Here is a 27,258-nt window from a genome sequence, read left to right as displayed (position 1 = left end):
TTCTCACTCAATACTCCTGCCTGGAATTGCTGGAAACATCCAAAAGGAGAGGTGAAACAAGCTGCTTTTGTTTGTGATATAGCTGTAAAATTACCTATCTGTTTTAAGACTGTCCTCAGGAAAGAAATGACAAATATTGTCTGGCCTTTCTGAAAGCCTGCTTCACCTTCTCATCAGCAATAGCAGGACAGACCTTGCTGCTGGCTGGGCTGCGTTTTCTATTTGCACAGACCCTCCAGCTGTCCCCTCTAGGAGTAGCAGGAGCAAGATCTGCCTTCTTACAGGTGTTCTGCTAAAAGTGGGTGTTTCACAGGTGCAGCAAGAGAGACATGCCTGGGTTCAGTGTGTGAAGGCTCAGCTCCCCAGTGCTTTTACAGAAGGCAATTTTGCCATATAACAGTAACTGCTGAGCAATAATTAGGGCAAAAAACCTCACCAGAATGAGCAGCAACTTTGCTATGGGTTTTATGTAAAATCTGCAAGCAGGTATTACACAAAATTCTATACAGACCAACCTCCTGCTAATTCACTGCGTGCCATTTTTCTGCTGCTTTGTGATTCATATTGTTTGGCTACTCTAAAGTTGGAAAATATCCATTTGACAGAACTAGCCTGGACGTCAGCTTTATGTTGCATTTAGATTTTTGTGGGCTAATCTTCTGGTAGAAATCAAAAGGCATTAAAATGGATTTTATAGCCTTATGATAAAACTAACTGGAAAGGCTCTTACAGCTTTTGTCAATAAGCTAATCTGGTTTAATAATATGTCACTGAACTTTGTGAAATACTAGACCACATACAGACCTCACTTACACAAATTAACCCCAAATTTATTGCTTTTGAACACAGGTAGTCGCATTGGATTTGCATTAGAATGTCCTTGCTCTAGTCTGGGCAGGAAAGCCTCCATTTTCATTGCACTACCAAGTCCCAACATTTCAAATGCAATAGAAAAACGAAATTGTATATTGCTTTCTAAGACAGTTTTACTCCAGTGATTTAGCATTTAGCCTGTAAATGTCTATAGAAGTTTAAAAAAAAAGAAAACTGATGTGGCTGTATCACAAAGAAGTAATGTATTCATTTTTGCTCCCAATTTAGCTGCCTTGCAAGATATTGGCCATTCTCCTTCATTTTTTCTTCCTGAGTGCATTTGCCTGGATGCTGGTGGAAGGATTTCATCTTTACAGCATGGTGATCAAAGTATTTGGGTCAGAAGAAAGCAAGCACTTATATTATTATGGAATTGGATGGGGTAAGCATTTAGTAGCTGCTTACTTTAAGTCTCCTCACTATAGGACGAGATTATGTTCAGAAGCACATTTGAAATTGTCATCTTATGATCACAGTTTGCCTTACTGAGAGCAGGTCTGTTGGATGAGAAAATGCAGAGTTGTTCTGACTGCAATCAGAGCTCAGAAGTCTGAACTTCCCAATATAAATTGGGAGAATATACTCATCCTCACCAAGCAAAGTAGATATTTTTATCATTGGAGGGAAATGCACTTCCTTTTGTGTCTAATGCTTCATCTTTCTCAATAAATGATCATATTTCTCAATAAATGACATACTTAGCCTTTTAGAATTTATGTCCTAAAATTATTTTGAATTATATGCCACAGAGTTTCTACAGCCTGTTTTTTTGTATTCTTTGGGGTTTTTCCTTGTAAAGAAGTCACAGATGCTTTCAAAATACAATGCTTCTTAACTACTAAGGATACCCCATATTTATAAATATATATCTTCATATAAATATCTATAAATGTGCTTCTAGCTGCAGTTATTAAAGAATGAAAATACTTCTTCCAAAAATGATGCTTCTGACAGTACTGGAAAACTTTACATGATTTGTGAGGATGATAGTGGTAAAATTAAGCAGAAATTGCCTGTCAGAGAATTTTGTAAAACCCTCATGCAGAAAACCAAAAGAATTAAAAAAGAAAATTGATACTTTAAGCTATCATGTCTAATACTCTGTCTGGGACCTGTTTATTAAATTCTGTAAGATGATCAAAGCTCAAACCTTCACATTTTATTAAATCATACAGGAATTAGCAGGCAATCATTTAATATTTGAAGGGATGGCTTTCACTGCATTCAGAACTGCTGGCAGTAAATCTCTGGCCTCCTCTCCAGCTCCTGGCCTGGAATGAGGTGGCACAGCAGGACCTGGCAGTGGTTAAAGGAGGTTAAAATAAGGCTGAAGCTGCTTCACGTGTAGCACTGCTTGGAGAGCGGGAGGCAGAACGTCCATAAACCAAACCCAGGCTTGAACAGGACTGTGGTTCCCAGGGAAATTAGCACTCATCCCGTTTAACAGTTTAACTAGTTCTGTATTAAAAAGTCATTTTGTCTGACATCGGTTAATTAATGTTGGATTAAACAGCTGCAGGAGGATGTCAAGTTAGACTAAATTTGAAAATGGCTCTGAGCTGTTCATACAAAATTTAGCAGACCCTGCAGGGCTCACTGGAAGATGTGCTTTTATTCCTAATAATGCCTCTGGATCTGCCTTTCCCTGCCCTGCTGCAGGCTGCCCACTGGTGATCTGTGTCATTTCTGCCTCCTCGTCCCTGGACAGCTATGGAGAAAGTGGCAAGTGAGTATGGGAACGCCTCCTGCAGGTGCCATGGGGCTGGAACCCTGTACATGTGTTAACTGGGCTGTGGTGCTGCACGTCCCCCTGAGGAGCAGCAGAGAGAGGATGACTTGTGTAGAGATGTTGTTAAACACAGAAGCCTCATGTCTGCTTCTCGCAGAGATGATGCACAGAAAGCTCCCGAGGTCTTTCCCTGCTTTTCACTCCTCAGTGAGCTCCCTGCTCAGGGGGAAAAGCTTGCACCAAGATGAGAGAAGTCATTGACTAAAGATATTCAATCTTCCAAAGAAAACTGCAGTTACACACCTGAAATCTGGAAGGGATAATATCCAAAACGTTGAAAATTAATTTCCTTTCTGATTTAGGAAAAGAAGAGCAAATTTATCTGAAAAAACACCATATGATTTAATCCTAAAATAATTTCACAGGTGGTAAAGTGAAATCAGGGCTGTAAGAAGGGCCTGGTTATGTTTGCCAGCCCCTTCCCCACCAGCAGCCAGGGGAAGCAATGAGAGAAATCCACTGCAGTGAGACATTTCAGAGTGCTGCAGCCCTGAAACAGCCTGTAGCTGAGGACACCAGAGCAGCAAATTGCAAATAAAGCATTTCCTCTCTTCCCATCTTCGCACTGCTGGGAGGGTGGGCTGGGGCAGAGAGGGGTCACTGACTGTGTGACAAACCCAGGTGAGACCCACCTTGGGTCCCCAGTGTCAGGGGAGAAGGAGCCTTGTCCTGACGGGCTACCATTCTCTTGCTTTCAGAATTCATCACCTTCTTGCACTCTCTTTTGTCTGTTTTATAAGTTGGGGTTGTTTTCAATTAATGACATTACTGATTAAATGCTGTGTGTGTTTCCTCTGGAACAACTCTGCTCTCCCTGCAGCTGCTGGCTCTCCCTGGAGGACGGAGCAATCTGGGCTTTTGTGGCACCAGCCATGTTTGTCATTCTGGTAGGTACAGGCAGGGCTGGGCAGGGCTCTCAGGTGGGCTTGTTTGGCTCAGGTAGGGCTGTCAGGTGAGTTTGCTGGGTTCAGGCAGGGCAGGGCTGTCCAGGTGAGTTTGTTTGGCTCAGGTAGGGCTGTCAGGTGAGTTTGCTGGGTTCAGGCAGGGCAGGGCTGTCCAGGTGAGTTTGTTTGGCTCAGGTAGGGCTGTCAGGTGAGTTTGCTGGGTTCAGGCAGGGCAGGGCTGTCCAGGTGAGTTTGCTGGGTCCAGCTCTGATGAGCTGCCCCTTCCCAGGGGTGCAGGGTCACAGCTGCAGGGCTGGCACACAAACACTCCGCAGCAGGTGCTGAATGAATGGTGCTCACACCTCCACAGCAGGTGCTGAATGGTGCTCACCTGTTAAATTGCAGGGAGTTGTAGCTGTGCTCACCCCAAGGGTCAGGAGTGTTTGCAGAGAGCCTGTGCCAGGTCAGCACCTCAGTTTGCATTCCAAGGTACGTAGGTATAGATGATTGGAGAGCAGTTAAAATAATCTAATATTCAAATGTCCCCCGCTCACATTAGCGTTGCTTTCTGGCCATTGCTCAGCACCAAAGGAAGAAGTGAGATGCTGTCAGTGGCACCAAACCTCCCCAGGCTGCTGCCCAAGCATGGTGGTCGCCAAAACACACAGGTAGTGAAATCCTCACCTGAGCCAGCACAGCCTCCTGCAGTCTGCATGCGCAGCTGCCTGGCAGAGAAAGTGAGAGTTTAACTGGCTGGCTCTGACTTATGATATATAACATTTGTGCAGCTCAAATTATGTTCTTGTAGGGATGCAAATACTTTCAGAAAGAGAAAGAGTGAGCTCACAAGGTTGATCCATGTAGAGCAATTTGTTAAATAGTCTAAACCCAGCTCTGCCCAAAATAGCAGCAAGTGAGCTGACAAATTACCTCTCTGGGCATTGGAAATTCCAGCTGAAAAATGTGTTGGTGCCTATAGGGAAATAACAGGGCTAAACACTATCTGGTGTGTATGCATGTGTGCCTGTGTTCTTTAAATAACAAATTAACCACCAGCTGCATAAACTAGCATTTAAGTCTGAAAATACTTCTCAAAAAGCAGTTTTTGACTAGTTCAATCAGCAGTGTCTCTGCCAAGAAAGAGGATTATGCTGTGAGGAAAACAGGGGGTTGCTCCTTTCAACTCCCAGTCCCCAGAGACCAGGCAGACACAGCCCATCCACATTTATCCTGCCCAGCCTCACAGGCACCCCAGACACCACGGAGCCTAAAGCAGAGGGATGGGGAGGCACTGTGACTGGGGAGGAACACTCTCACACTCTTTTCTAGGCAGTAATTCACAGAACCTCCCAGCCCTACACAGATTCCCACACCAAATATGCTCCTTCTTTGGGGTTTGCGTCAAGGGATATGATGAAGGAAATAGTTCCCTCTATATGTAGGTCTTTTGGCTTCTACCTGCATCTTAAGGCCTTGAGATCACTGTCCCCCACACCCCAAACACAGCACTCAAGGCTCTACATCATCCTCCTAAAGCAGCTTCACAAAAAGCCCTTGCAGTTAATTTGCAAACCAAACTGAGCTCAGCCCAAGTGTCTGGGACGTGTCTTCAGTCGAGGGGGAAACCCAACCTGACAAAGCACCTGAATTTTTCACAGAAGACATTAAACTTGTGGCAGAAGGTTTGCTTGTTATCAGCCATGTGCTGCCTGGGTGTTTCCATGGATGGGGCAGAGTTCAGGGAGTTCTGTGCCTGGAGCAGACCTGTGCTGCAGGGGCAGAGCCTCTCTGTTTCTGTCCCTGTAAATTGGATTTTCCTGGTGCTGCAGTTGGAGTAAGCATTGGCAAGGCTCTGAGCCCAGCACAGAAATGGCTTTCTCAAATGTGCTCGCTACCACCTCAAAGGATTTACAGAGGTTATTTACAAAATATGATCTGGTAGCAATAAGAAAAATGGTCCCAAGACCAGTGAATTTCACCTCTTATCTCTTAAAGCTGATTGAGCAACAGGCACACTTGAGGAGCTGGCAGTTCCACAGGATGGCCCTTGGATAAACTCAAGAGCTGTGGCAGAAATAAACTATTACAGATATGCTCTGATTCCACAGCATGTGATGATCTGCCCTCAGAAACCTAAAATAAAAAAGGAGTCAGAAGATTTGGAAAAAAACCCCAAGAAAATCATTATAATCAAATTTAAATACCTTTAATTCACCCTCTCGTCCTCAGAGTTGGAATATTTATGTCAAAGTAGAGGATGATTATCGAGTTTTAACTGAGGAACAGCGCTTTCTTTGAAGTCTTCTCTTTCTTTTTGTTCTGTAGTTCAGCATAGTTTTGTTCTACCCTTGTTCTTGATGCTTTGTAGCTGATGGGCAACTTTGGACAGGAAGGGGGAAATATGTCTTTCACCTTCACATTGTCTACCTTTTTTTCTTTAAACCCAAGGTCTTTGCCCAGCAAGACAATCTTTGCCACATTTCCTTTAAGAGATAAAGATTTCCTTCTTCCTTCACCTGTGACTCCAGCACAAACTTTCCTTTGTTGAACATTTTCAGTGTTAGTCTTTTCAAGATTTGCTGCTTTTCTCTTGGGAATTCTTTTCATTTTATTGATGTTTCTGCTGGACCTGACATCAAAAAGAGCAGAGCCTTTGAAGAGCACAGTTCAGATTTATCATATTTTTCTCACTGCTCCTTTAAAATGGTCTTGTACCCAAGATTGACTGATCTGCAGTCAGGGTATTTACTGATTTACGATCAGGATATTGATTTACAGTCAGGGTACTGATTTAAAATCAGGGTATTTATAGATTTACAATCAGGGTATTGATTTTCAGGCAGGGTATTTATTGATTTACAGTCAGGATATTGATTTACAGTCAGGGTACTGATTTACAATCATGGTATTGATTTACAGTCAGGGTATCAATTTACAATCAGGGTACCGATTTACACTCAGGGTACTGATTGACAGAGTATTGATTTACAGGCAGGGTATTGATTTACAGTCAGGTTATTGATTTAAAGTCAGGGTACTGATTTACACTCAGGGCATTGATTTACAATCAGGGTATAAATTTACAGTCAGGCTACTGATTTACACTCAGGGTATTGATTGACAGAGTATTGATTTACAATCAGGGTACTGGTTTACAGTCAGGATATTGATTTACCGTCAGGATATTGATTTACCGTCAGGGTATCGATTTACCGTCAGGATATCGATTTACCGTCAGGGTATTGATTTGTGTGTGGGGATCCCGAGCACCTTGGCCGTGGGCAATGCACCCATCCAGGGGTTATCCTGCTCAGACAGGGGAGCTGCTGAAGGAAGGAGAGGAGCTGTGGGGTGGGAATCGGTGACACAGCCCAGCCCTGGCAGCCTCCCTTGGCCAATAAACCCAGCACAGAAGGTTCTGGTTGCTGCTGGGCTGGTACCACGCCCCAGGGCAGCCTGCCCCTCCACTCCTGACCAAGGCTCCTTCCTCCTCCTCCTCCTCAGGTCAACATCGGCATCCTCATCGCTGTCACAAGGGTCATCTCCAGGATCAGCGCAGACAACTACAAGGTCCATGGGGATGCTAATGCCTTCAAGTAAGTTCTTCTCATTGAAATGACAACGCCAGTCTCCCAGGAGCACTGTTACACCATGGGCTGCTCCCAGAGCACTGGCACCATCCCTCCTCTGAGAGCAAACACCGTTAAAGGTGTGCTCCCCTTGAATGCAGCCGGTTAGCCCGTGTTTGTTAAAGCTGCACGGGGTGGAACCTGTGGCTCAGCTGGGCTGAAGTGTTTCCCTGCCTATTGCATTTGCTGATTCATTGTTTTCCCTTTTGTAAATGGAGACTTTCCTCTTCCTGCTGCGGTCAAAAGCTGAATTTCACAGCACATCATCAATCTGTACTGGGTTATTGCAACTCTTCTGCTCCTTCCGAGGACAGACCTTGCTTCCAGCCCCAGTTCAGTACGATATTTAGGCATATGCTTATCTTTAAGACTCTCTTGACATTGCAAAGCACACAGACTTACACTGGATTTGAATGTGTGCCTGAATTCAAGCAGATCTTTATTTCATAGTGCCTGGAGCCCCTTGGGGTGGTGGCCTCTGGGAGTGAGTCATCTTTGAAATAGCACTAGCAAGTCTGGAGGGGAAATGTAAGGCACACACAGAGATAGCTCTGAATTACAAGGACAAATTCTGATCTCTGAAATATACAGAGAGATTACATGTGTGTAGCTAAGAAGATAATTTAATATATCAGGGCTAAATTAAGATGTTGAATATTCCGTTTTGTATCTCCTAAAGAAGCTTTAGTCCAAATAGAGAAATGACACTGTATATAAATAAAAGAATATGGAACTTAGGTAGCAGAAAAATGTGATGATGGTTTGTGTTTAATGTTTCTGAGGCACAGGTTATTGTATGATAAGGATTTGGTGCCACTGTTCTGAAATGGTATCATAAAAAATAATTTTTATGCTTGGATTACTTATGTACTTTTGAAATTGTCATAAAGTTTTAAATATTGGTGACAGTTACCTAATTGAAGTTAGTTTACTTATTGCACACTTATCCAACAGGAGGAGAAAAACAGTAAATAAGTCTACACAAAAATCAATATGATAATTACACTGTAGTGAAATGAGAAGCCTGGGAATTAAAATGACTGTTTCAGGTTTGGCTGAGCTCCTGTGACCTTCAGAAATACGAAGGAAATACAGAAACTTAGTAAGCAAATAACTGTATGCTGTCAATGCCCATTTCTATGCGCTGTTAGAAATATGAAGACAAAGACACATCTCAAAAGTACCAGAGGAGCTACAGAGGTTGCTCCATGTACTTGGATATTTCACTGTATTGCAAGGAGTGGATTCAATACACACTGTACCCTGCACACTAACATACTTTATTTTATTTAAACTGTGTGTGTGCACATAAGTAAATTGATTTATGAATGATTGGTTGAGGAACAAGATGTAATGCCTTTAATGAGGAGCACATGTTCTTATCCCAAATATTATCAGCTGTAGATTTGGAATGGGGTAACTCTGTACTGAAAATGAGACTCCTCCAGGTACCCTGGCTGAGAGATGCTCCTTGTGCCAAGGCTTTTCCACATTACAGTTTCAGGATTTGACCTAACAAAAGTTACAGGGAGAAAAGTGGAGAAAAAATATTATCAGAGGGTTGATACATCTGAAAACTTGAACCATTAAGTTATTAAATGGAAATATGCTCTTACAGAACAGCTTTCCTCCCAGAAATAAATTAAGTCAACAAAATACAATAGACGGTAAATAGAACTTAGAGAATAGTTCTTCTGTTCATATCTTTAAAGAAATGGGTCCTCAAAAGAAGTTTGAAAAGAGAAGTGCATAAATACATGTTCAAATCAGATCCTGGGAAGTGTTTATACCCTGATTTAACATAGCAGTGAGGCATGATGAAGTAGAGTTTTATGTACAGAGGATGTCATGGGGAAAATAACTGGTCTGTTGAAAAAAAGATAATGATAAAGCCTTTATAGCACAGAGTTGATATGCTAGTATGAAATCCTTGTGCGTATTTTCCAAGAAATAAGAGAACAAAGCAGAGCAGGGCTCTGCTCTGACAGGTGCAGGGGAAGTGTTCTCATGGTGTGCAATCCCTGTGGCTCCAGCATTACAGCCCCTGGGAGCTGATTACAGGCTGTTAACCCGGGGGAGGACGTGCACAGCACAACAAACCGGTGACAAACACGGGGACCAGAACAGTAGAAAGGTCTGTAGCTCCTGTGAGAAGGACTGCAGGGTAGGTTTTGGATCAACAAGCGGAGCAGGCTGAGGGAGGGGTCCCCAAAGGCTGCAGAATGCTTTGTGTACCCCGAATAAAGGGGCTGCCAGGCACCCCTGGGTGCTGCACCCCATGGGCATCGCTGAGGGCAGGGCTGGGCTGTGGCAGCAGCAGGTTATCAGGCCTGCTCACAAAGGCACAGCTGGAGAAGCTGGCACTGTGGGGTGTGGTGAGGCAGGAACGCTTTGGCACCATCCGCAGCAGCCTGGGGGGATGTGAGGAGAAATGGCTCCTCCGGAGCTGGGCTTGTGCTTTCAGACTGCCAGAGGCAGCAAACGGGAGCTGCAGGGCCAGGAGCTGTGGGGGAGAACCTGCTCAGCCCAGTGAGCCTGGGGCAGAAAAGAAGAGGGACTTCAGTGCTGTTCTTTCCAGCTGGGGTGAGATGTACACGGGCAGTATGGACAGACCGTGAGCTGCTGGGACAGCAGGACAGACAGCAGGACAGACACCTTCCCAGCAGGGACAGCAGGTTGGACAGCAGGACAGACACCTTCCCAGCAGGGACAGCAGGACAGACAGCAGGACAGACACCTTCCCAGCAGGGACAGCAGGCTGGACAGCAGGACAGACACCTTCCCAGCAGGGACAGCAGGACAGACAGCAGGACAGACACCTTCCCAGCAGGGACAGCAGGTTGGACAGCAGGTCAGACACCTTCCCAGCAGGGTCACCCCTGCAGTGACCATGAGCTGGGGGGCCTGGCAGCACTGGCCAAAGGGGCTGTGACAGGAGCACCAGGAGGTGCCAGTGCCACCTCTCTCCCTGGTGGCTCCGGTCTGTGAGCACCTGGCTGAGTGGCCCCACACCTGTGGATGTTCCCAAAGCAGAAATCCCAGCCTGCAGGTGTCACAGAGCAGGCTCCTCCTCAGGCTGGCCTCTGGCCAGGCTCTGCTGCCAAAGGCAAACTGCAATCACACTGACAAGGATAAACTCCCTGGTGCTGGCAGAGGAGCTGCCCTGGCTCTGTGCCCCCAGGCTCTGGGCTCAGCCAGGCTGACACCAGCCCTGGGCTCCTGCTCCTTGTGCTGGCTCCTGCCACAGCTGATGTCCTCTGTTCAGTGCTCCTCTCACCTGCCCCAGAAGCTCTGATTTCCCCCCAGGGGCAGAGCAAAGCCCAGGCTGGGCTCAGACACCATCTCTGCACGTCTCAATCCAGGTGTGGTGGCTCAGCCACACCTGAGCAGAGATCACCTCAGGAAATCCTGACAACAGAGACATTCTGGGTTGTGATGGGATCGGTTAGAAAGGGTGTTTATTGCTGGAGAACCGCTGCTGCTGCTGGAGCATGTTTACTTTCTGAAAAATTAAGTTACTTGGCAATGCGAGTGGATATTACCAACAAGGCTTGTTTCTCTTGGCAACAAGCAGCAATAAACTGATGTAATTATTTAGAGAAATTGTTCCTGATTTTCCATATGGCAGCAGGTCCTCTCAAATGCTGACTCAAACGTGACTGCAGAGTGTGCACCAGGGTGAGCCAGTGCTCTGCTTGGAAGGCAGCAGCTGGCAAACCTCAGGTTTAAAAAGCCAAAACATAAAAGAAAGTTGTGAGCAAAATTCCTTTTAGTGTCCTAAAGTGAATATATTATTCATCTTCCCCATTCCCATTTCCCCCAGAACAAAGTGCAGCTCCTGGCTTGTTGGCCTCTTCAGGCTGTCGCAGAGGAGACATCAGAGACCATCCTGCTGAACATCCTGTTCTGCTCTCACTGCCACTGCTGTGCTCCTTTGCTCGTTTAAAGTAAACAAAAATAGTGCCCCTAAAAGGAATTTAACATGCAACATAAAAGACTAAGCTTTAACGATACATAAACTGCAAAATACCCAGCAATTTAAGGCAAAATGAATACAATTAAACACTTTATGATCAGAGACACTAATTGAAGCATGATAGACTCCTGTGACAGTCTGAATAGTAAGTATTTGGTCAGTAGTAATTTTCTTATGTGTGAAAATAGCTACTTTTTTAGTGTCTGAAATTTTATTTGTGCAAGACCGGTTTACTGGAAAGAGCTGAGCAAAGAATTATTATCATCTCCTTTTATTACTTCAATCTACTTAAGATCATGTTTTTGTGTTGTTTTTGAAGCATATTGAACACGTATAGAACATGAAATTTTCCTTTAGTTGTCATTGGTTATACTTGAACCTTTTATCAGAGGGTTAGCTATTGATTCTCAGCAAAATAATTTTGAGCAATAATTCAGTTGTGGCCTAATGAGAATGTTTTGCATCCAGGGAACAGATTTTCTGCCAAAAAGCTAATTTGTTTTAGTTTATAGAATGCTGAATCTAATACCTTGAAATATTTAAATGCATACATACACATTTGTTTGAATTATCCATTCCTTTTTTAGGGACATAACTAATCATATGTTTGAGTTTAAGCAGTGGCCTCTCTAAGCTTAATGCAATTAAAGCAGATTAGTTTAATGGAATTGCTCATGTGCTTGAAAAGGCACATGATTACATTTCTGAGTTATGAACCGTTGGAACTCTTTTTGTGACTTACTTCTGCTGCATCCAAAGACTTTACTCAGCTCATTCATTGATGTATAAGGGCCTAAATAAGATTTTTTTTGCTTACTGCCCAGCCCTTTCAAAGTCTCATTGCTTTTTGCATGGCAAGTGAGTTTTGTGTTAGAGTGAGAGGGATCCCCAGTGTGGCAGTGTTGGACAAGGGCACGTTTCCTTCCCCATGGGACAGCTCTTGCCTGATCCCATTTAGCACAGGCAATAACTGGACTGAGTTCCCTTGGCTGCAAGGGTTAGGGTGTAACACAAAGAGCTGCCAGGGATCTGTTTGGCACTGACAGATATTAACTGCAGCAGAGCAGGGAGGGCCCAGCCTGTCTCCATGGCAGGAGTGGTTTTGGTTTGGAACACACACAGCACATCCAGCCAGCCCCCTGTGATTCCCCAGCCAGCTCTCTTCTGCATGCTGCTGTCCAGAAGAGACACTTCCATTAACTTCTCTTGAATGAACTGCCAAGTCCAACTCTTATTAAATGCATTCTCACTGCTTACTCTGAAATGGTCCAATGAGTTGGAAAAAATCTCTGTCTTTTTTATAAACTGTACGCTTTACTCAGTGAACCAAAAGTGATAGCTATCGTAATCATCCATGGAGAAAGCAATTACAGCAAAATCAGAAATATTTCTTTGCTATTCACCCTATTCTTTCTCTTAATTCATTATTTTCTTCATCCCTCAAACTCAGTCAAATAGTAAAACAGTTATCCATTAGAAAAATATGCTTTCTCTTTAGTTAAATTAGTGACTGAAAATTGGAAAAAGTGGCAGCAGCTGTAGGGAATGGGAGCAAAAGAGGGCTGCAGGAAAATCTCAGCACAGGGAGTAAGTCATGTCAGCTTGCTGTGCTAGTTCCATCTGCATTTTTAATAGATCACAAACCCCTGCACAGGAAACTGGAACAGAGCTGTAGCTTTGGTGCAGACCTGGTCCTTCCTTGGTTTGAGAGCTGCACAGAAGCGTTCCCCCAGGCCAGGAGGGCTGTCCCGAGCAGCTCAGGTGCTGCACACACCTGGGCTCTCGCAGTAATAGCTGGCCATCGATTGCACCCCTGCAGCATGGGCTGTGTGCAGATTGTTCATGCATTTATTTAATCACTGATCCATTCCGTGCCACGGCTCTGCCTGGTGTTTTCCTTTGTTTATGAACCCAGGACTCTGCCTCAGTGTTTTCCTTTGTTTGTAAACACTCCCCAGCCCCTCCACCTCCTGCCTGGGGTACAAATCTGGGAGTCAGCACTGATAACTCTGCTGCTTTGTCATCAGCTGTTGTTCTGAGAGCTCCTGAGCGTTTGCTGCACTTTGTTCTTGTGATTCCATCCCTGTTTGGTGGCACCTGGTGTCCAAGGACTCCTCGTTGTAAGGATCACTCCCAGCTGTGGATTTCCACAGAATGTTCTGGTCAATCACAGCATTGCTGGGAGCTCTCACGACAGCTCTCCTGCCACAGCAATCCCACTGTCTCCTCCATAACTAAATTCCACCTCCTTGCGATGCCATTGGAGAATGTTTCTGCTTTTTTATTTTCCATCTCTTTCCACAAGGAAGGTGAGGAGCAAGTTGCAATCTGTAAACTCTCCTGAAAGTCTTCAGGGATTCAAAACCCACAGCACTAGGAAATCCTTTCTGTGCCTGTCTGTGTGGCAGATGTTTGCAGGCAGCCCTCAGAGACAGGGAGCACCTGCTTTTGTGTGCTCTAATGAAAAGGAAAAAGCTTTTTCCATGTGCTGAAGGAGAGCCATCCATTAGACAGAGCAGTGTGACAAGCCAAATCTGCTTTCAGCAGCTCCTTTTCTTCCCAATTTCTCACTGTGGGAGAGAATCATGCTCATTAAACATGGCTTCAAACAGCATGAGGGATGCGCCTCCTAGACCCTGTTGGAAGGAGAAAAGTTGACTGGCAACAAAGGAAATAATTAAAATGAAAGTATTAAGCAGTAACAACTAGTGAGCTGAAGTGCTACTGCCAATGATAATGGCTTCAACCTAATTAAATTTTTGGCTCATTGAATATGACAAATACAAATGCAGTTTGGGTGTCTCCTTATTAGACTCAGGGTTTTAGACTAAAAATAACATGGGTTTGAGTGTTGCCAATGAGGGTATTAATGAGGGGGTGCTAATCTTTCAGAGACCACAATGACAGTAATGGGAGTGCTTTCTCCACTGCAGATGCTGAGAGTCACAGGCTGCAGAAAGGCTCCAGGCCACGCTGCCATTGTTCAGCAGCATTTCAGGCACTTTTTGGGAGGAGTATTAAAAGATTAAAAGGATGTAAAGCATAGCTGCAGAGGGGAGGCTGCTCTGCAAAAAGGAGACAAGCAGGGACAAATAGAAACAGGCTTAATCTGATGAAATAAATCAAATATCTTTAAGCTTCCCGTAGTGGGAAGGGAGCAGCAAAGCAGTCTGGTTACCTGGAGAGCTGCAGCCTTTGAGCAGCTCTCACAAGTGCTGGGACCCTGCCTGCCAGGGCTGATTCTGCTGCCAGGAGCAGCAACAGCCCTGTCTGAGCTGGGTGACACGGGGAGCCTTCCACAGCTGGATTTTTCCTTGGCTGTGTCTTTCAGAGCCAGACTGTCCTCTGTGGGAAGAGCTTTGTGTCTGTCACTGCTCCTCAGGCAGGGTTTGTTGTGCTGGCTCCAAAGGAACACAGCTCTGATGCTCGTGCCTGTTTCTCTCTGTGGTAGGAAGGGCAGCAGGACAAAACAGATGGGTACAAAATATGCAGGGAAAACTTCATCTTTAACAGGTGCTGGGTTTTCTGAGTATACAGATAAACCAATTTTTATTGGAGGTGCTTAGTCATGTTTGCTTTCACATGTGGAGAGAATGAGGTTTATTAAAACCTGCTCATTAAATCCCTGTGATGAAACCTTGCTGTGAGCAGAACAGAATCAGTGCTGGGAGTGAAGGGGCCCTACCAAGCCCCCCTCCAGCTGTTACCATCTGTCCAGATGTGCTGTTCTTGCTGACCTGTGGTGGATCAGTTCCTGACCCCAGCCCACAGTGCCTGTACTGGCTGCAGCTGTGACCTGTCCTCTGCAGAGCTGGGGGCTCACCGCTCATCTCCTTGGGGCAAGCAGGGTTTGCACAGCGTTTAATGGGACAGAACTCTCTGCTGGCCCTTGGCTGAGGCTCCTGGTGAGCCCTCCATGGCACACCATGGCAGAGCAGTCGGGGCAAGGGCGCTGCTAACAGAATGGAACTGAGACATCTGAGAGCAGCACACGGGGCTGTCACCGCACTGTCCCCTCCTGCTGCCAAAGCTCTCTGAAGGACAGCTTGTCTCCTTCCCTTCTACAATTATGGCAACTTTCAGGTTTTAAAAATCTATAGCTTTGAAGTTGGCATTAATTTGTTTTTTAAACGTCCTAACTGGATTTAGTTTTCCATCTTTTAATATCAGATTTGAAGCCATGAAAGTGCTGGTGGGAGGACGGGGCTGTGAGTCACAGCTTGGTCCCTGGTGCCAGAGCAACAATTAACTGCTGCTCGTTCATCACAAATGGGACAATTCCCTGTGAACAGCAATAACCTCAAGAGTTTGCCTGAGCTGCTTCATTTGCACCCTTGGCTCCAATTTATAACCCTGGAACTCTGTGTCAGCTCTATGCAGAATAATAAGAACAAATATTACAGTTGTGGCATTGCAGAATACAAATGTTATTTAAGCATGTGCCTCGTGCAGAGCTCTGGGCAGCCTGTAAATCACTGCCCAGTCTGACACAGCCCCTAGCTAAGTGCGGCTTATGTATTTTCCCAATAAAGCAATCTGAGAATAAAATAGAATAAATGGGAAATACAGGTAATTGCAATGAAGAAGAGCTGCTCTCCTAGCATCGGAAATTGTGTTAAACCCTGAGGTGCTCTCTTGAAGCACACAATAAGAGGCATAGAAATGCACTGGGCCCCAGCAGCCCTCGCAGCCCTGGTTCCCTTCCCTGGGTGTGCATCTGAGGCAGGAGAGCAGGCAGGGATGCAGCGTTTCTCTGCCACTGCTGCAGCTACAGCTCACATGAAGCACAGAACATGATTTCTCAATCATGCCTGGTGCTGCAGCTACAGCTCCATGAAGCACGGAACATGACATCTCATCTCAGGCTGTGTGCTGACCTTGATCCCTGCTGGTGCTGCAGCTACAGCTCACATGAAGCACAGAACATGATTTCTCAATCCTGGCTGGTGCTGCAGCTACAGCTCCATGAAGCACAGAACATGATTTCTCAATCCTGGCTGGTGCTGCAGTTCCAGCTCCATGAAGCACAGAACATGATTTCTCAATCCTGGCTGGTGCTGCAGCTACAGCTCACATGAAGCACAGAGCATGGCATCTCATCTCAGGCTGTGTGCTGACCTTGATCCCGCCTGGTGCTGCTGCCATTGCCATGGAAACGGGAGGAGATTGCTCTGTTGATACCGTTGTGTAATTGGGGGTCACTGGGGCTGCTGGGGCCAAGAGATCACTTCCAGAATTCAGCTCCTCGGGGGCAGGATGCTGCTCCACACACGCTTTCCTCATCATTTGACGTGGTTGTTACTTTGTCATCCTCAATTAAAACACGGGTCCCGCTGACTTTGGGTTAAAAGGCAGAAATTTTTGCCAAACCGCAGATTCCTAGAGAAAGCTGTTTTTCCTGGGTGTTTCTGGGCTACAGAACGTCCCAGCTGTGCAGTTTGTTGCCACTTGTCAGCTGAGCAGTGGCAAATGGCTGTGTAATTGTCTCTGACAATTTTGAAATGTGTGTAGAACACAATCACATTTACTGGTAAAAGCCTCTGGTGATGGAATTTTGAGTCTCTTCAGGGAGTAACTTGTTCAGAAGCTTTTTTTCTCTTAAAGAGTTGGTGTTTCTTCAAGGAAAGTCTGAGAAAGGAGGAATTGGAGCCTCGGCCATTTTAGACAGGCCATGTTTTCTAGATTACCAATAATTTTTGATGCTTCCCTCCAGTTTTTCCAAAGAACCACACTTTGCTTGAAAGCTCAAACCCCAACATGGAGCACAGGGTAGGGGCTGCTTCTTAATTTTAGCATACGGTGTGCCTGGTTTGACATCCCAGAGCAGGGAAAACAAAATTAATCATAGTGGGTTTTCAGCACTGACTGCAGCTTTACAACTCTTAAAAACAGCTCTGTAAAGTGTGTTTCATTATAGTTATAACTATTTAAAGGAAGCTAGCTCTGTAAGTCTTAAAAACAGGTCTGTAAACTGTGTTTCATTGTAGTTGTAATTAATTAAATGAAGCTAGCTCTATGCAGTCCTGTGCTTTGGACAAGTCCTGACATTTTTAGGGAGGAAAGGCCCCATCCACTCTCTCCTCCTGGTCCGGCAAGGCAGCAGGGATATGCCGTGCCACCTTCTGTGCTTCATTGCTGTCTCCTGGCCCAGGGCTGCTGGCAGCTCTGCCTGCTGGTGCTTTCCCTCTCTCTGGGCTGCTCTGTGTCTGTGATGCAGCCTCTCCCTTCCCTGTGTGCCCTTTGCCACCAGGTTCCATGGCAGAGCTCCCTGCACAGCTCTGCCCTGCAGGGACAAGGGAGCACCAGGGGCCCTGTGGGCAATCCCTCCGTGTCACCCTGGCTCTGCCACCTCGCTTCGCTGCCCGAGAGCTTCCCCACATGATGGAACAGCCAAAAGGAAGATTGAGATGGCGGTAAATAGAGCAACAAGGCTGATTTTCAGAATATTGTTTCGAGATGACTTGCAGGGATGGAGCCAATTAAAAGTGGCAGGGGTTGTGCTGCTGCAGACCCGTGCAGATCCATGCGGATTGATGCCTCACACGGAGCTGGCCTGAGGGTGCAGGGTGCTGCCGTGGGAAATGGGAAATCCTGCCTGGGAGCTTGGAAAGAGGATGGAACGATGGGGAAATGGATGATCCAGCCAGGGGTAGATGCTGGGGGAAGAGTGGATCACATCCATCCTGCTCCAGCCATGGGCGGCATCTGACTCTCTGAGATCTGCATTTCTGGTCCTGGAACAGACAGGTAAGGAGGCTTTGGGGGATCAGCTGCCACAGGCAGTGCCCTCTCCTGTTTTTGGGATAAGCTTGTGACCGTGTTCACAGGGGTTCTTGGATGAGGGAAGAGATGAGGATCTGACTCCATGTTTCACAAGGCTGATTTATTATTTTATTATCTATATTACATTCAAACTATACTAAAAGAATAGAAGAAAAGGCTTCATCAGAAGGCTGGCTAAGGATAAAATAGAAAGGAATGATAACAAAGGCTTGTGGCTCAAACAGAGAGCCCAAGCCAGCTGACTGTGATTGGCCATGAATTAGAAACAACCATAGAGACCAATCACAGATGCACCTGTTGCATCCCACAGCGGCAATTAGGCAAGTGAACATTTGTGTTCAAGAAAGGAATAAATCTTCACTATTGTAAGCATCAGGCCAGTTCTTTTCCTTTTAAACTGCTTTCATTTTCCACATGATTTTCTAAGAATTTAATTATTTTGTCTTCTGGCCATGGCCATCAGCTAGCACCCCTGGGAAATTCGTTCTGCCATCCATTTCTGGAGCCTCATGCATTTTCAGCAGCCACATTTTTGGATTTCCAAAAAGTGTAACCTGTGACTGAAACAAAGAACCTGCCCACGCTATGTACCTGGCTGTTGATGAGTGCACCCCTGACTGTGAGTTTGTCCTCCAGGGTGTCCTGTCACTGTAGGACATGAAAGATCACATGTTTTAATTCTTTGTATTTGTTTTTAATAACTTGCACTAAAGACAAGGAGAAGGACCTGTTTTGGTTCAGTACTTAATTTTGGGATTTTTTTTTTCTTTTGTATTTTTAGAATCTGGAAGCAATGGAGGTGATAAGGGATTTGATCTGTGGAAAGCCTCAGCAAGGCAGGGATTCCTAAATCCCTGGCTAGGTGCTGAAGTCAGTGCTGCAGCCCCTGGATTGCCTTCTCAGTATTAAAATTCCTAAGGTAGCTCCATTTCTGGTCATGGCCTTAATTTTGTCTGGCTTGATGGGGATTTGAAGTGAGACTTGAGTTCCAGTCCCTGCTCTGCTGAATGTTTAATATAAATTCAGCAATATTAATAAAGCAAGGATTAGGTAGGACTCCTCTCTCTCAGGGAGTGCCTTGTGACTAATCTGTGGAGCTCACCTTCTCTCTCTGAGCCAGACAATATTTAATTATTCAATATGTGATTGTGGGGCAGGTTCAACAGGCAAGAATGAGCACCAAGCAGGGAGCCAGAATGCTTTTCTGCAGAAATGGAAAGGGCAATCCCTTGGGCAAAGCGTGATTGGAGCCCAGGCTCCTGTGTCCTGGGCAAATGCTGCGTCTCCCAAAGGCAGCCTGAGGTTTTTGGGAAGGATTTTGGGAAGGATTTTTGGGAAGGATTTTTGGGGAAGATTTTTGGGGAGGTTTTTGGGGAGGTTTTTGGGAATGTTTTTGGGAAGGTTTTTGGGAAGGATTTTTGGGAAGGATTTTTGGGAAGGATTTTTGGGGAGGTTTTTTGGGAAGGATTTTTGGGGAGGTTTTTGGGAAGGTTTTTGGGAAGGATTTTTGGGAAGGTGTGTGAGAGGTGAGGCTGCTGTGGCAGCATCTGCCCTCCTGGGAGGGTCTGTGGGGAGAGGGCAGACTGTTAACATTGAGAGAAGGAACAATTCCACCTCCCTTCCCACTCAGGGGATAAAAATCAATCTGAATTTATTTGCTGTTGCAGCCTAGAATGTTTTTTTCTGTAGCTACAATGCTCTCGTTTAGCAGCCTCTTCCTGGGCTATAAATGACACCCACAAGAAAGCAATGATCTGAAGTGACTGTAAATGGTTCTTAGTCAGATTCACACCATTATTTTGAAAGTGCAAATAACATTTGGGAAATGGGAAATGGCCTCTGCAGTTATTAGTTTTGTCTTCTTTTCCCCTTTAATTTGCCGTAGTTCTGCCTAGAAATCACCCCAGATTAGGTAAGGAGCTGTGTATGTGCTGATTGAAGTGCATTGCTTGTGCCAGCAGCCTGACTGTGCAGGCAGGGCAGAGGAGGAGGAGGAGGAGGAGGAGGCGGAACAGGCACACGTGTATTTGTGTATTTGCAGGAATTCGTGAGCTGCTGTTGGAGTCAGGAGCAGAGGCAAACCCCACGTGTGTCCTTCAGGATGGAGTTGTACCCCTTAGAGTGCAAGGGAGCTCATTGCCCTGATCCAGATGGACTCAGTGGCTCCTCATCAGCCCTGGAGATTGCTCTGTGGTTTTTGTGCCCTTTGCTGCCTCCTTCCATCAGACAGATGAGCTGTCACCATTATTGCTCATTTGTCCTTTTGCTGTTGGTGGCAGCTCAGCGCTGCAGCACCCGCAGCACCTGCAGCACCTGCAGCACCCGCAGCACCCGCAGCACCTGCAGCACGTGCTGTAACAAACAGGAAACTGCAATTAAATTATTCTTTTTTCAGTCACGAGTCTGAAATGTTAGTCAGCAGGTTTGGGGATTTATTTATTTTTATATAAAACACAAAGGGTACTGCTGGAGGTGACTAGAGAGGAGCTCAAGAAACAAGAGAGAAACTTTAGTTAAAAGACCTGTCTTGTTCTGTGAATTGTGGTGAAGGAATTTTGCTTTTGTTAGACTCTATTTCCTCCAATGATTATGTAATCTTGGCTTATGAGTCTGAATTTAGTTCTTGCTTCAGCAGGCATCACGACAGGAAAGTGGGTGTCAGAAGTCTTGAAAGGATTAGTGCTCCATATAGAACCAATAAAATTGATTTGTGAATTAGGGCCCCCTTCACAGAAGTCATAAAGTTTTCCTTCTGCAAGCAGAGAAATTTCTCTCTTGTAAGGTGTCAGTGTGGTCGTTGTGCACTGGTGTAAGTGTGGGCAGTGTGCTCAGGGCAGGGATGAGCTGAGGGGCAGGGACAGTCAAGCTCAGTGGGGCTGTGTGGATGGGAAGAGAGCTCTGTCAAGAAGGTTTTACTTCTCAGGAAATAGAATTCAACCCCAAGAACAGGAAAAGGGAAGGAAAGCATCTTTTTTGCCAACTGGAGACTGAAAGGGTGAGTGGATGTTAAATGGGCAGCTTAGCAATTAATGGAGGGGGAGAATGCTGTTCCTGTGTCTGAAAAATTGATTGAGGCCTTTCAAAGGAGCTGGGCTCTGGCTCTCTGCCGGAGGGGCTCAGCCATGAGAGCTCAGTGAGTGGGACAGCATCTGAGCTGCTGGGGCCTGGCACAGCTGCAGGCGTTACCTGGCACACCTGCAGGCGTTACCTGAGCTGCCAGGGCCTGGCATAGCTGCAGGCATTACCTGGCACACCTGCAGGTGTTACCTGAGCTGCCAGGGCCTGGCACACCTGCAGGCGTTCCCTGGCACAGCTGCAGGCATTACCTGAGCTGCCGGGGCCTGGCACAGCTGCAGGCGTTACCTGGCACAGCTGCAGGCGTTACCTGAGCTGCCGGGGCCTGGCACAGCTGCAGGCGTTACCTGGCACACCTGCAGGCATTACCTGGCACACCTGCAGGCATTACCTGGCACACCTGCAGGCGTTACCTGAGCTGCCAGGGCCTGGCACACCTGCAGGCGTTCCCTGGCACAGCTGCAGGCGTTACCTGAGCTGCCGGGGCCTGGCACAGCTGCAGGCGTTACCTGGCACAGCTGCAGGCGTTACCTGAGCTGCCAGGGCCTGGCACACCTGCAGGCATTACCTGAGCTGCTGGGGCCTGGCACAGCTGCAGGCGTTCCCTGGGCTCCCAGGGCTCCCCAAGCCCTGCCACAGCCCGTTTGGCTCTGGGTGAGCAGAGCTCCATCAGTCTCTGCCAGCCCGAGGGGTTTTGGGGCAGGGTGTAGCAGCCCCAAAGCACAGCCTGAACGCACAGGTAGGCTCTGTGCAGGTACTCGCACCCCAAAGGCTTCTCCAGCTACTCCAGATGTAAAACTCAAATCAGAGTATTTTTGTGTTTTCCAGAAGTTGTCTCAGTAACGACAGTGGGTTTTTTTTACAAAAAACCCCCAAAAACAACAACTTGGCAAAATGTGATGATAGAAAGGGGATTCTGTGCTGGATTTGCTTTGTTCCCCATGAATTCATTCCAGGACTGATCCTTCAGTGTGTTTAGATGCAGAGAGACAAAATCTGACCAAACGGTGCTATTGGACTGCAGAAAATGATGGTATCTGAGCTTTGAAAGTGCATGTGGGAAACTGTCGATCTGAGGCTGTTAATTTTGTGAGGCTGTTAATTGCCAGGGCATGAGAAGGGGCACTCAGGGGAAATGTGGATGGCTGTTCTGTTTTCTGACACATTTGGGCACAAGAAAGAAGCTTCTAGCAAGGTTTCTGAGCTCCTGGTGGGGCTGAACCACAGTACCTGCAGAGTAAGCACAGCCCTGCCCCAAATTATTGCTTCGTGTCACGCTTTCATGGACAACATAAAGCTCCATTGATGCTAGTGACTGTTTTCTTTTAGGTTGCACAGCATAAGTCGTGCAGGGGAAGTATTCCTTCTCCAAAAGCTTCTATTTGATTGTGCTCTATATCTTAGTGTACTAGAACTAATCTACTAAAATATTCATGTACCAAAGGAAAACTGGAATAAAAAGAAAAGATAAAGTATGTGCAGCGTGTCAGAATTAATGCACCTAGTGGAACATTAACTTTTGTATTTCTCGGGTTTTTTTAACCTTGCTACCTTAATGGCATTCTGAAGCAGCATTTTACAGTTGGTATTTTTCTTTTTTAAAGTTAAAAGATTAAAGAGGAATAAGGGTAGGAAGGGGAGGGGTAAGTGGGAGAAGACAAAAGAGCTCCAGGAACCGTAGAGCCGGGTCCTTTGATTGGTAGGTAAAGCCCATAAACACCTTGAATTAATAATTTCCTACGCAGGATGAAATGCCAAGTAGCATAGAAGGCTGTGCAATAACTAGGGGAAAACAAAAAAAAATTCTTACTGAGATTTAAGAGAATCATAGGCAGACCTGACCCTCAGTCTTGAACAAATTTCACCTTTGCATGGCTGCTTTTCTAAATGAGTGTGCATGAAATATTAATACTCTAGCATGGAAAATTCCACATCTGGATTGTATTTTCATTTTAGCTATGGAATTCTGCTGCACATGTGCTGAACTTTGGGCTTCATGAGGACCCATCTTTATTTAAACGTGATTTTTAAAATTATATGAGTAATTTGCAATATTAAAGGCTTCTGGAAATCCAAACTGTAAGAATGGTTTTGAAAATATTGAAAATTGACTGCCTGACTGTTCTGCCCCCAGCTACAAATCAGATGAAGCCCTTTATGCTCTGACTCAAAGGGAAACCATGATAACATTTTTGGCAACAAAACACTTGGGGAAAATTATATTCCAAACTGAAAATTTTATTAAACCAGAGAACAAAAGGGGAAAAGAAAACAAGGTGGTTTGTGGCAAAGGGAGTTTTACAGGTGGAGCTGTGCTGGGTGTGCCAATCCCTGATGGTTCAGGATGCAGAGGGTTAACCCTGAACCCTCCTGGGCTCTGGATGTCCCTGATCCATCCCCAGGTGTTGGGACACCTGAACCCTCCTGGGCTCTGGGTATCCCTGATCCATCCCCAGGTGTTTGAACACCTGAACTCATCCTGGGCTCTGGGTGTCCCTGATCCATCCCCAGGTGTTTGAACACCTGAACCCTCCTGGGCTCTGGGTGTCCCTGATCCATCCCCAGGTGTTTGAACACCTGAACCCTCCTGGGCTCTGGGTGTCCCTGATCCATCCCCAGGTGTTCAAACTCTGAACCCTCCTGGGCTCTGGCTGTCACTGATCCATCCCCAGGTGTTCAAACCCTGAACTCTCCTGGTTCTGGGTGTCCCTGATCCATCCCCAGGTGTTTGAACACCTGAACTCATCCTGGGCTCTGGATGTCCCTGATCCATCCCCAGGTGTTGGGACACCTGAACCCTCCTGGGCTCTGGGTATCCCTGATCCATCCCCAGGTGTTTGAACACCTGAACTCATCCTGGGCTCTGGGTGTCCCTGATCCATCCCCAGGTGTTGGGACACCTGAACTCTCCTGGTTCTGGGTGTCCCTGATCCATCCCCAGGTGTTCAAACCTTGAACCCTCCAAGGTCTTGGTGTCCCTGATCCATCCCCAGGTGTTCCTGGCCTGCCCAGCCCCTGATCCTGCACTCTGCATTTTCCTGGATGCTCAGTGCCATTTCAGAGCTTTTCCTGCACAAACTCCATGGCAGGAGCTGTTCTGCTGGCAGCTCCCCAGTGCAGCATATTTCATCTTAGAGTCTGGGGAGGATCTTTAATCCTATCAGAGAAAAAAAACCCACAACCCAGAGCATCTTTGATTCACAAAAATAAACTTCTGTAAGTTGTTTAAAAATTGTATCTTTTAAAATGCACTTTAAAATTTAAATAGGACCTCAAGCTTTAAGACATTCCTTCGTTTTCTGACTGAAAAAATTCCTTGAAGAATTAGATTGAATTGTGCAGAAATATTCATGGCTGAGCATACAGAGATATGAATCAATACAGAAAAAAACCCCAACCAGAACCGAAAAAAAAATATCTAGATGCTTCCCTGTCCCAGATTTCCCTATAAACTTCATGACACACTTTTAGTTGAGGATATAATGAAGTGTGTGCTCAGGTCACTGAAATGAACAAGGCATCTTGTCTTTAGTTTAATTAAAAGATTTCTTCATTGAATTGTGCTGTACAAAAATATAATTTGTTTTGTGTTTGCTGTAATTACAAGCGGTCTCCTGTCAGGCAGCTCTGTGCATTTCTCTCAATGTGTGCTCTAATCTGTGCAAGGGGGCACAAGGCACAAGTAGGACATTAATCTCCCTGAAACAGCTTTTATTTTCTTGCATAGGTTCCCATCTAAATAGAAATCTGGTCATTTCTGAAAAACATGGTTTTAGCAAGCAGGGACTGACTTTTAGTTCCTCACTACTCCTGTTTCTTTTCTGCCCCATGGCTTCTCTGTCTGTAACTGCACTATGGACTGAATTAACCGATTTTTTAAACACTTAATTTGATCAATCTGCATTAATCCCATGGGCTACAACAGGAGCTCACCAGGTGTTTGTAGAAGCTGGATCAGATCTGACTTCTTGGCACACGTTCCAGATGGGGACTGGTCCCTTCTTTGTGCTTTTGCTGCTGAATTGTTCTCAGCTGGCCAGGAGGAGCTGGCACTGGAAATGTGCCTGGTGTGCACAGGTTCATCTGCTCCTGCAGGTGGGATTGCTGCTGGCTCTTTGGCAATGCCATGATGGCAGGGTGGTTTTCCCCTGCCCTGGTGAGTGTTCTGGGGGTGCACAGGTGGATTGCTGCTGGCTCTTTGGCAATGCCATGATGGCAGGGTGGTTTTCCCCTGCCCTGGTGAGTGTTCTGGGGGTGCACAGGTGGATTGCTGCTGGCTCTTTGGCAATGCCATGATGGCAGGGTGGTTTTCCCCTGCCCTGGTGAGTGTTCTGGGGGTGCACAGGTTCACCTGCTGCTCCTGCAGGTGGGGTTGCTGCTGCTCTTCAGCAATGCCATGATGGCAGGGTGATTTTCCCCTGCCCTGGTGAGTGTTCTGGGTGTGCACAGGTGGGGTTGCTGCTGGCTCTTTGGCAATGCCATGATGGCAGGCTGGTTTGCCCTTGTCTTGGTGAGTGTTCTGGGTGTGCACAGGTGGGGTTGCTGCTGGCTCTTTGGCAATGCCATGATAGCAGGCTGGTTTGCCCCTGCCCTGGTGAGTGTTCTGGGTGTGCACAGGTGGGTTTCTGCTGTCTCCCCAGCTGTGCCTCCATGGCAGGGTGCTTTGCCCCTATCCTGGTGGGTGTTGTGGCTGATCCCAGCTGGACAGGCTGTGTCTGTGTGTGGGCTGGGATGTGCAGCACTCGCTGCCCTTTGACTCCTGCCCTTGGCTGCCCACTACAAACCTCTCTGTGAACTGAGGACGTGCCTGCCCTGTTTTCATGTGTTTTTATGACCATCTCTCAGATCTCTTTCCCTGCTCCCTCAGGTCGTGACTCACCGCCTGTATTTATCCTATGTGATACCAATGTTCTGTTATCCCCCTTTCCACAGATGAAAAAATAATTAAAATCTTTCCCATTAAAAGAATTTTATAGTAAAGAAGAGTTCTGCCTGCTGCCTTGCTGCCAGAACATAATTGATAAACTCCTTGGTGTGGAGGCTGACATTTCTTTAATGGTCTCACCACAATTTCCTGTGTTCATTTTCTCCCACAGACTAACAGCTAAAGCCGTGGCTGTTCTCTTACCAATCCTGGGCAGCTCGTGGATCTTTGGCATTTTGGCTGTCAATGCCCACGCTTTAGTATTTCAGTACATATTTGCTGTTTTTAATTCACTACAGGTAAGTACCTGGTGGGGAAATCTATGGCTACAGAAGTGCTTCTGAGATCCAATTAAATGCCTCATTATTGATGTCTTCACATGTTTATGTTTTTTGCATTTTTTCCTGTGTTCCTTCCTCTGTCTTTTAAGTCTGTGCTAAGCATGGAGTGCTGGCAATTGCTTGTCTTTGTTTGAACAGAACTTGTATCCCACTCCTTAGAGTTTCCAGTAGCAATAATTAAATAAATGAGACAGCACTGAGCCTCAGAAATGAAATGAAATTCATTCTTGCAGCACTGTGTACCACAGGCAGGATTCTTCTGTAGAGATACCAGGCCAATTTTTCAATGCCAATTTGAGGCTTCATTACTGAGACTAAATGAGAGCAAACAGAAGTTTATGGGAAAGATCAAAAGTGGAGCTATTCCCTGTGCTGTACAGAACTCCTGCATGCAGGAAACTCAGCCCTCATCTCCTTGGCACAGCAACCCAGAAAAGCAGCTCTGTCCTGGAGGAATGTAAACGTTTATCTGCTTGGCTTTGAGCAGACATTTCAGCACAGGCACAACCTGTATATAGGCACGTTACAGGGCATTCCCAAGCAGTGGGTACAAAGAGGAGGGAAAAGCAATCTCCTGTAAATCCTTTCTTTAATTGGAAACAAACACCACTGTGGATACAAAAATAGTGAAACAGGGCCCTTTGTGCTGAAAACTACTGCCAGAAAAATAAAGTTACTTTGTGAGGGAAAGGGATTTTCACTTTGCATTGGGCTTTTAACTTAGCATTGGACTAAAAGCTCAAAGATAGCAAAATTCTGCTGTGAAAATTCTCCTGGTGCTAATACCTTGCTTTTCTAACCTGAAAAATCCTGATCTGGTGTTTCCCTGAGAGCATTTCCCTCTCCTTGGTCTTTGCAACCACAAACAAAAAGTTCTCGTGTTGTCATGAAACAAGAATTTCTGCATATTTTCAGCCAGATTTTTCCTTTAGCACAGCAAAGTTTAGGAGGTGTTTTTTTGCAGGAATAGTTCCTGAGAAGCCC

The 27,258-nt window shown here is 46.0% G+C and overlaps 1 protein-coding gene across 2 annotated transcripts in view; it reads left to right on the top strand.

Moving 5' to 3' along the window:
* ADGRD1 (adhesion G protein-coupled receptor D1) overlaps positions 1–27,258 on the top strand; it is a 108,136-nt gene that overhangs the window by 74,924 nt on the left and 5,954 nt on the right. For both annotated transcript variants that reach the window (XM_059485350.1, XM_059485349.1), the window contains 5 exons: positions 1,102–1,255; positions 2,533–2,599; positions 3,483–3,549; positions 7,051–7,142; positions 26,106–26,232. In XM_059485350.1, the coding sequence (XP_059341333.1) occupies positions 1,102–1,255; positions 2,533–2,599; positions 3,483–3,549; positions 7,051–7,142; positions 26,106–26,232 (507 nt within the window). The remainder of the gene's footprint in view (positions 1–1,101; positions 1,256–2,532; positions 2,600–3,482; positions 3,550–7,050; positions 7,143–26,105; positions 26,233–27,258) is intronic.

Source organism: Ammospiza nelsoni, chromosome 18 (genome assembly GCF_027579445.1).
Source record: "Ammospiza nelsoni isolate bAmmNel1 chromosome 18, bAmmNel1.pri, whole genome shotgun sequence".
Taxonomy (NCBI): Eukaryota; Metazoa; Chordata; class Aves; order Passeriformes; family Passerellidae; genus Ammospiza; species Ammospiza nelsoni.
This window is presented reverse-complemented; position numbering and strand designations above follow the sequence as displayed.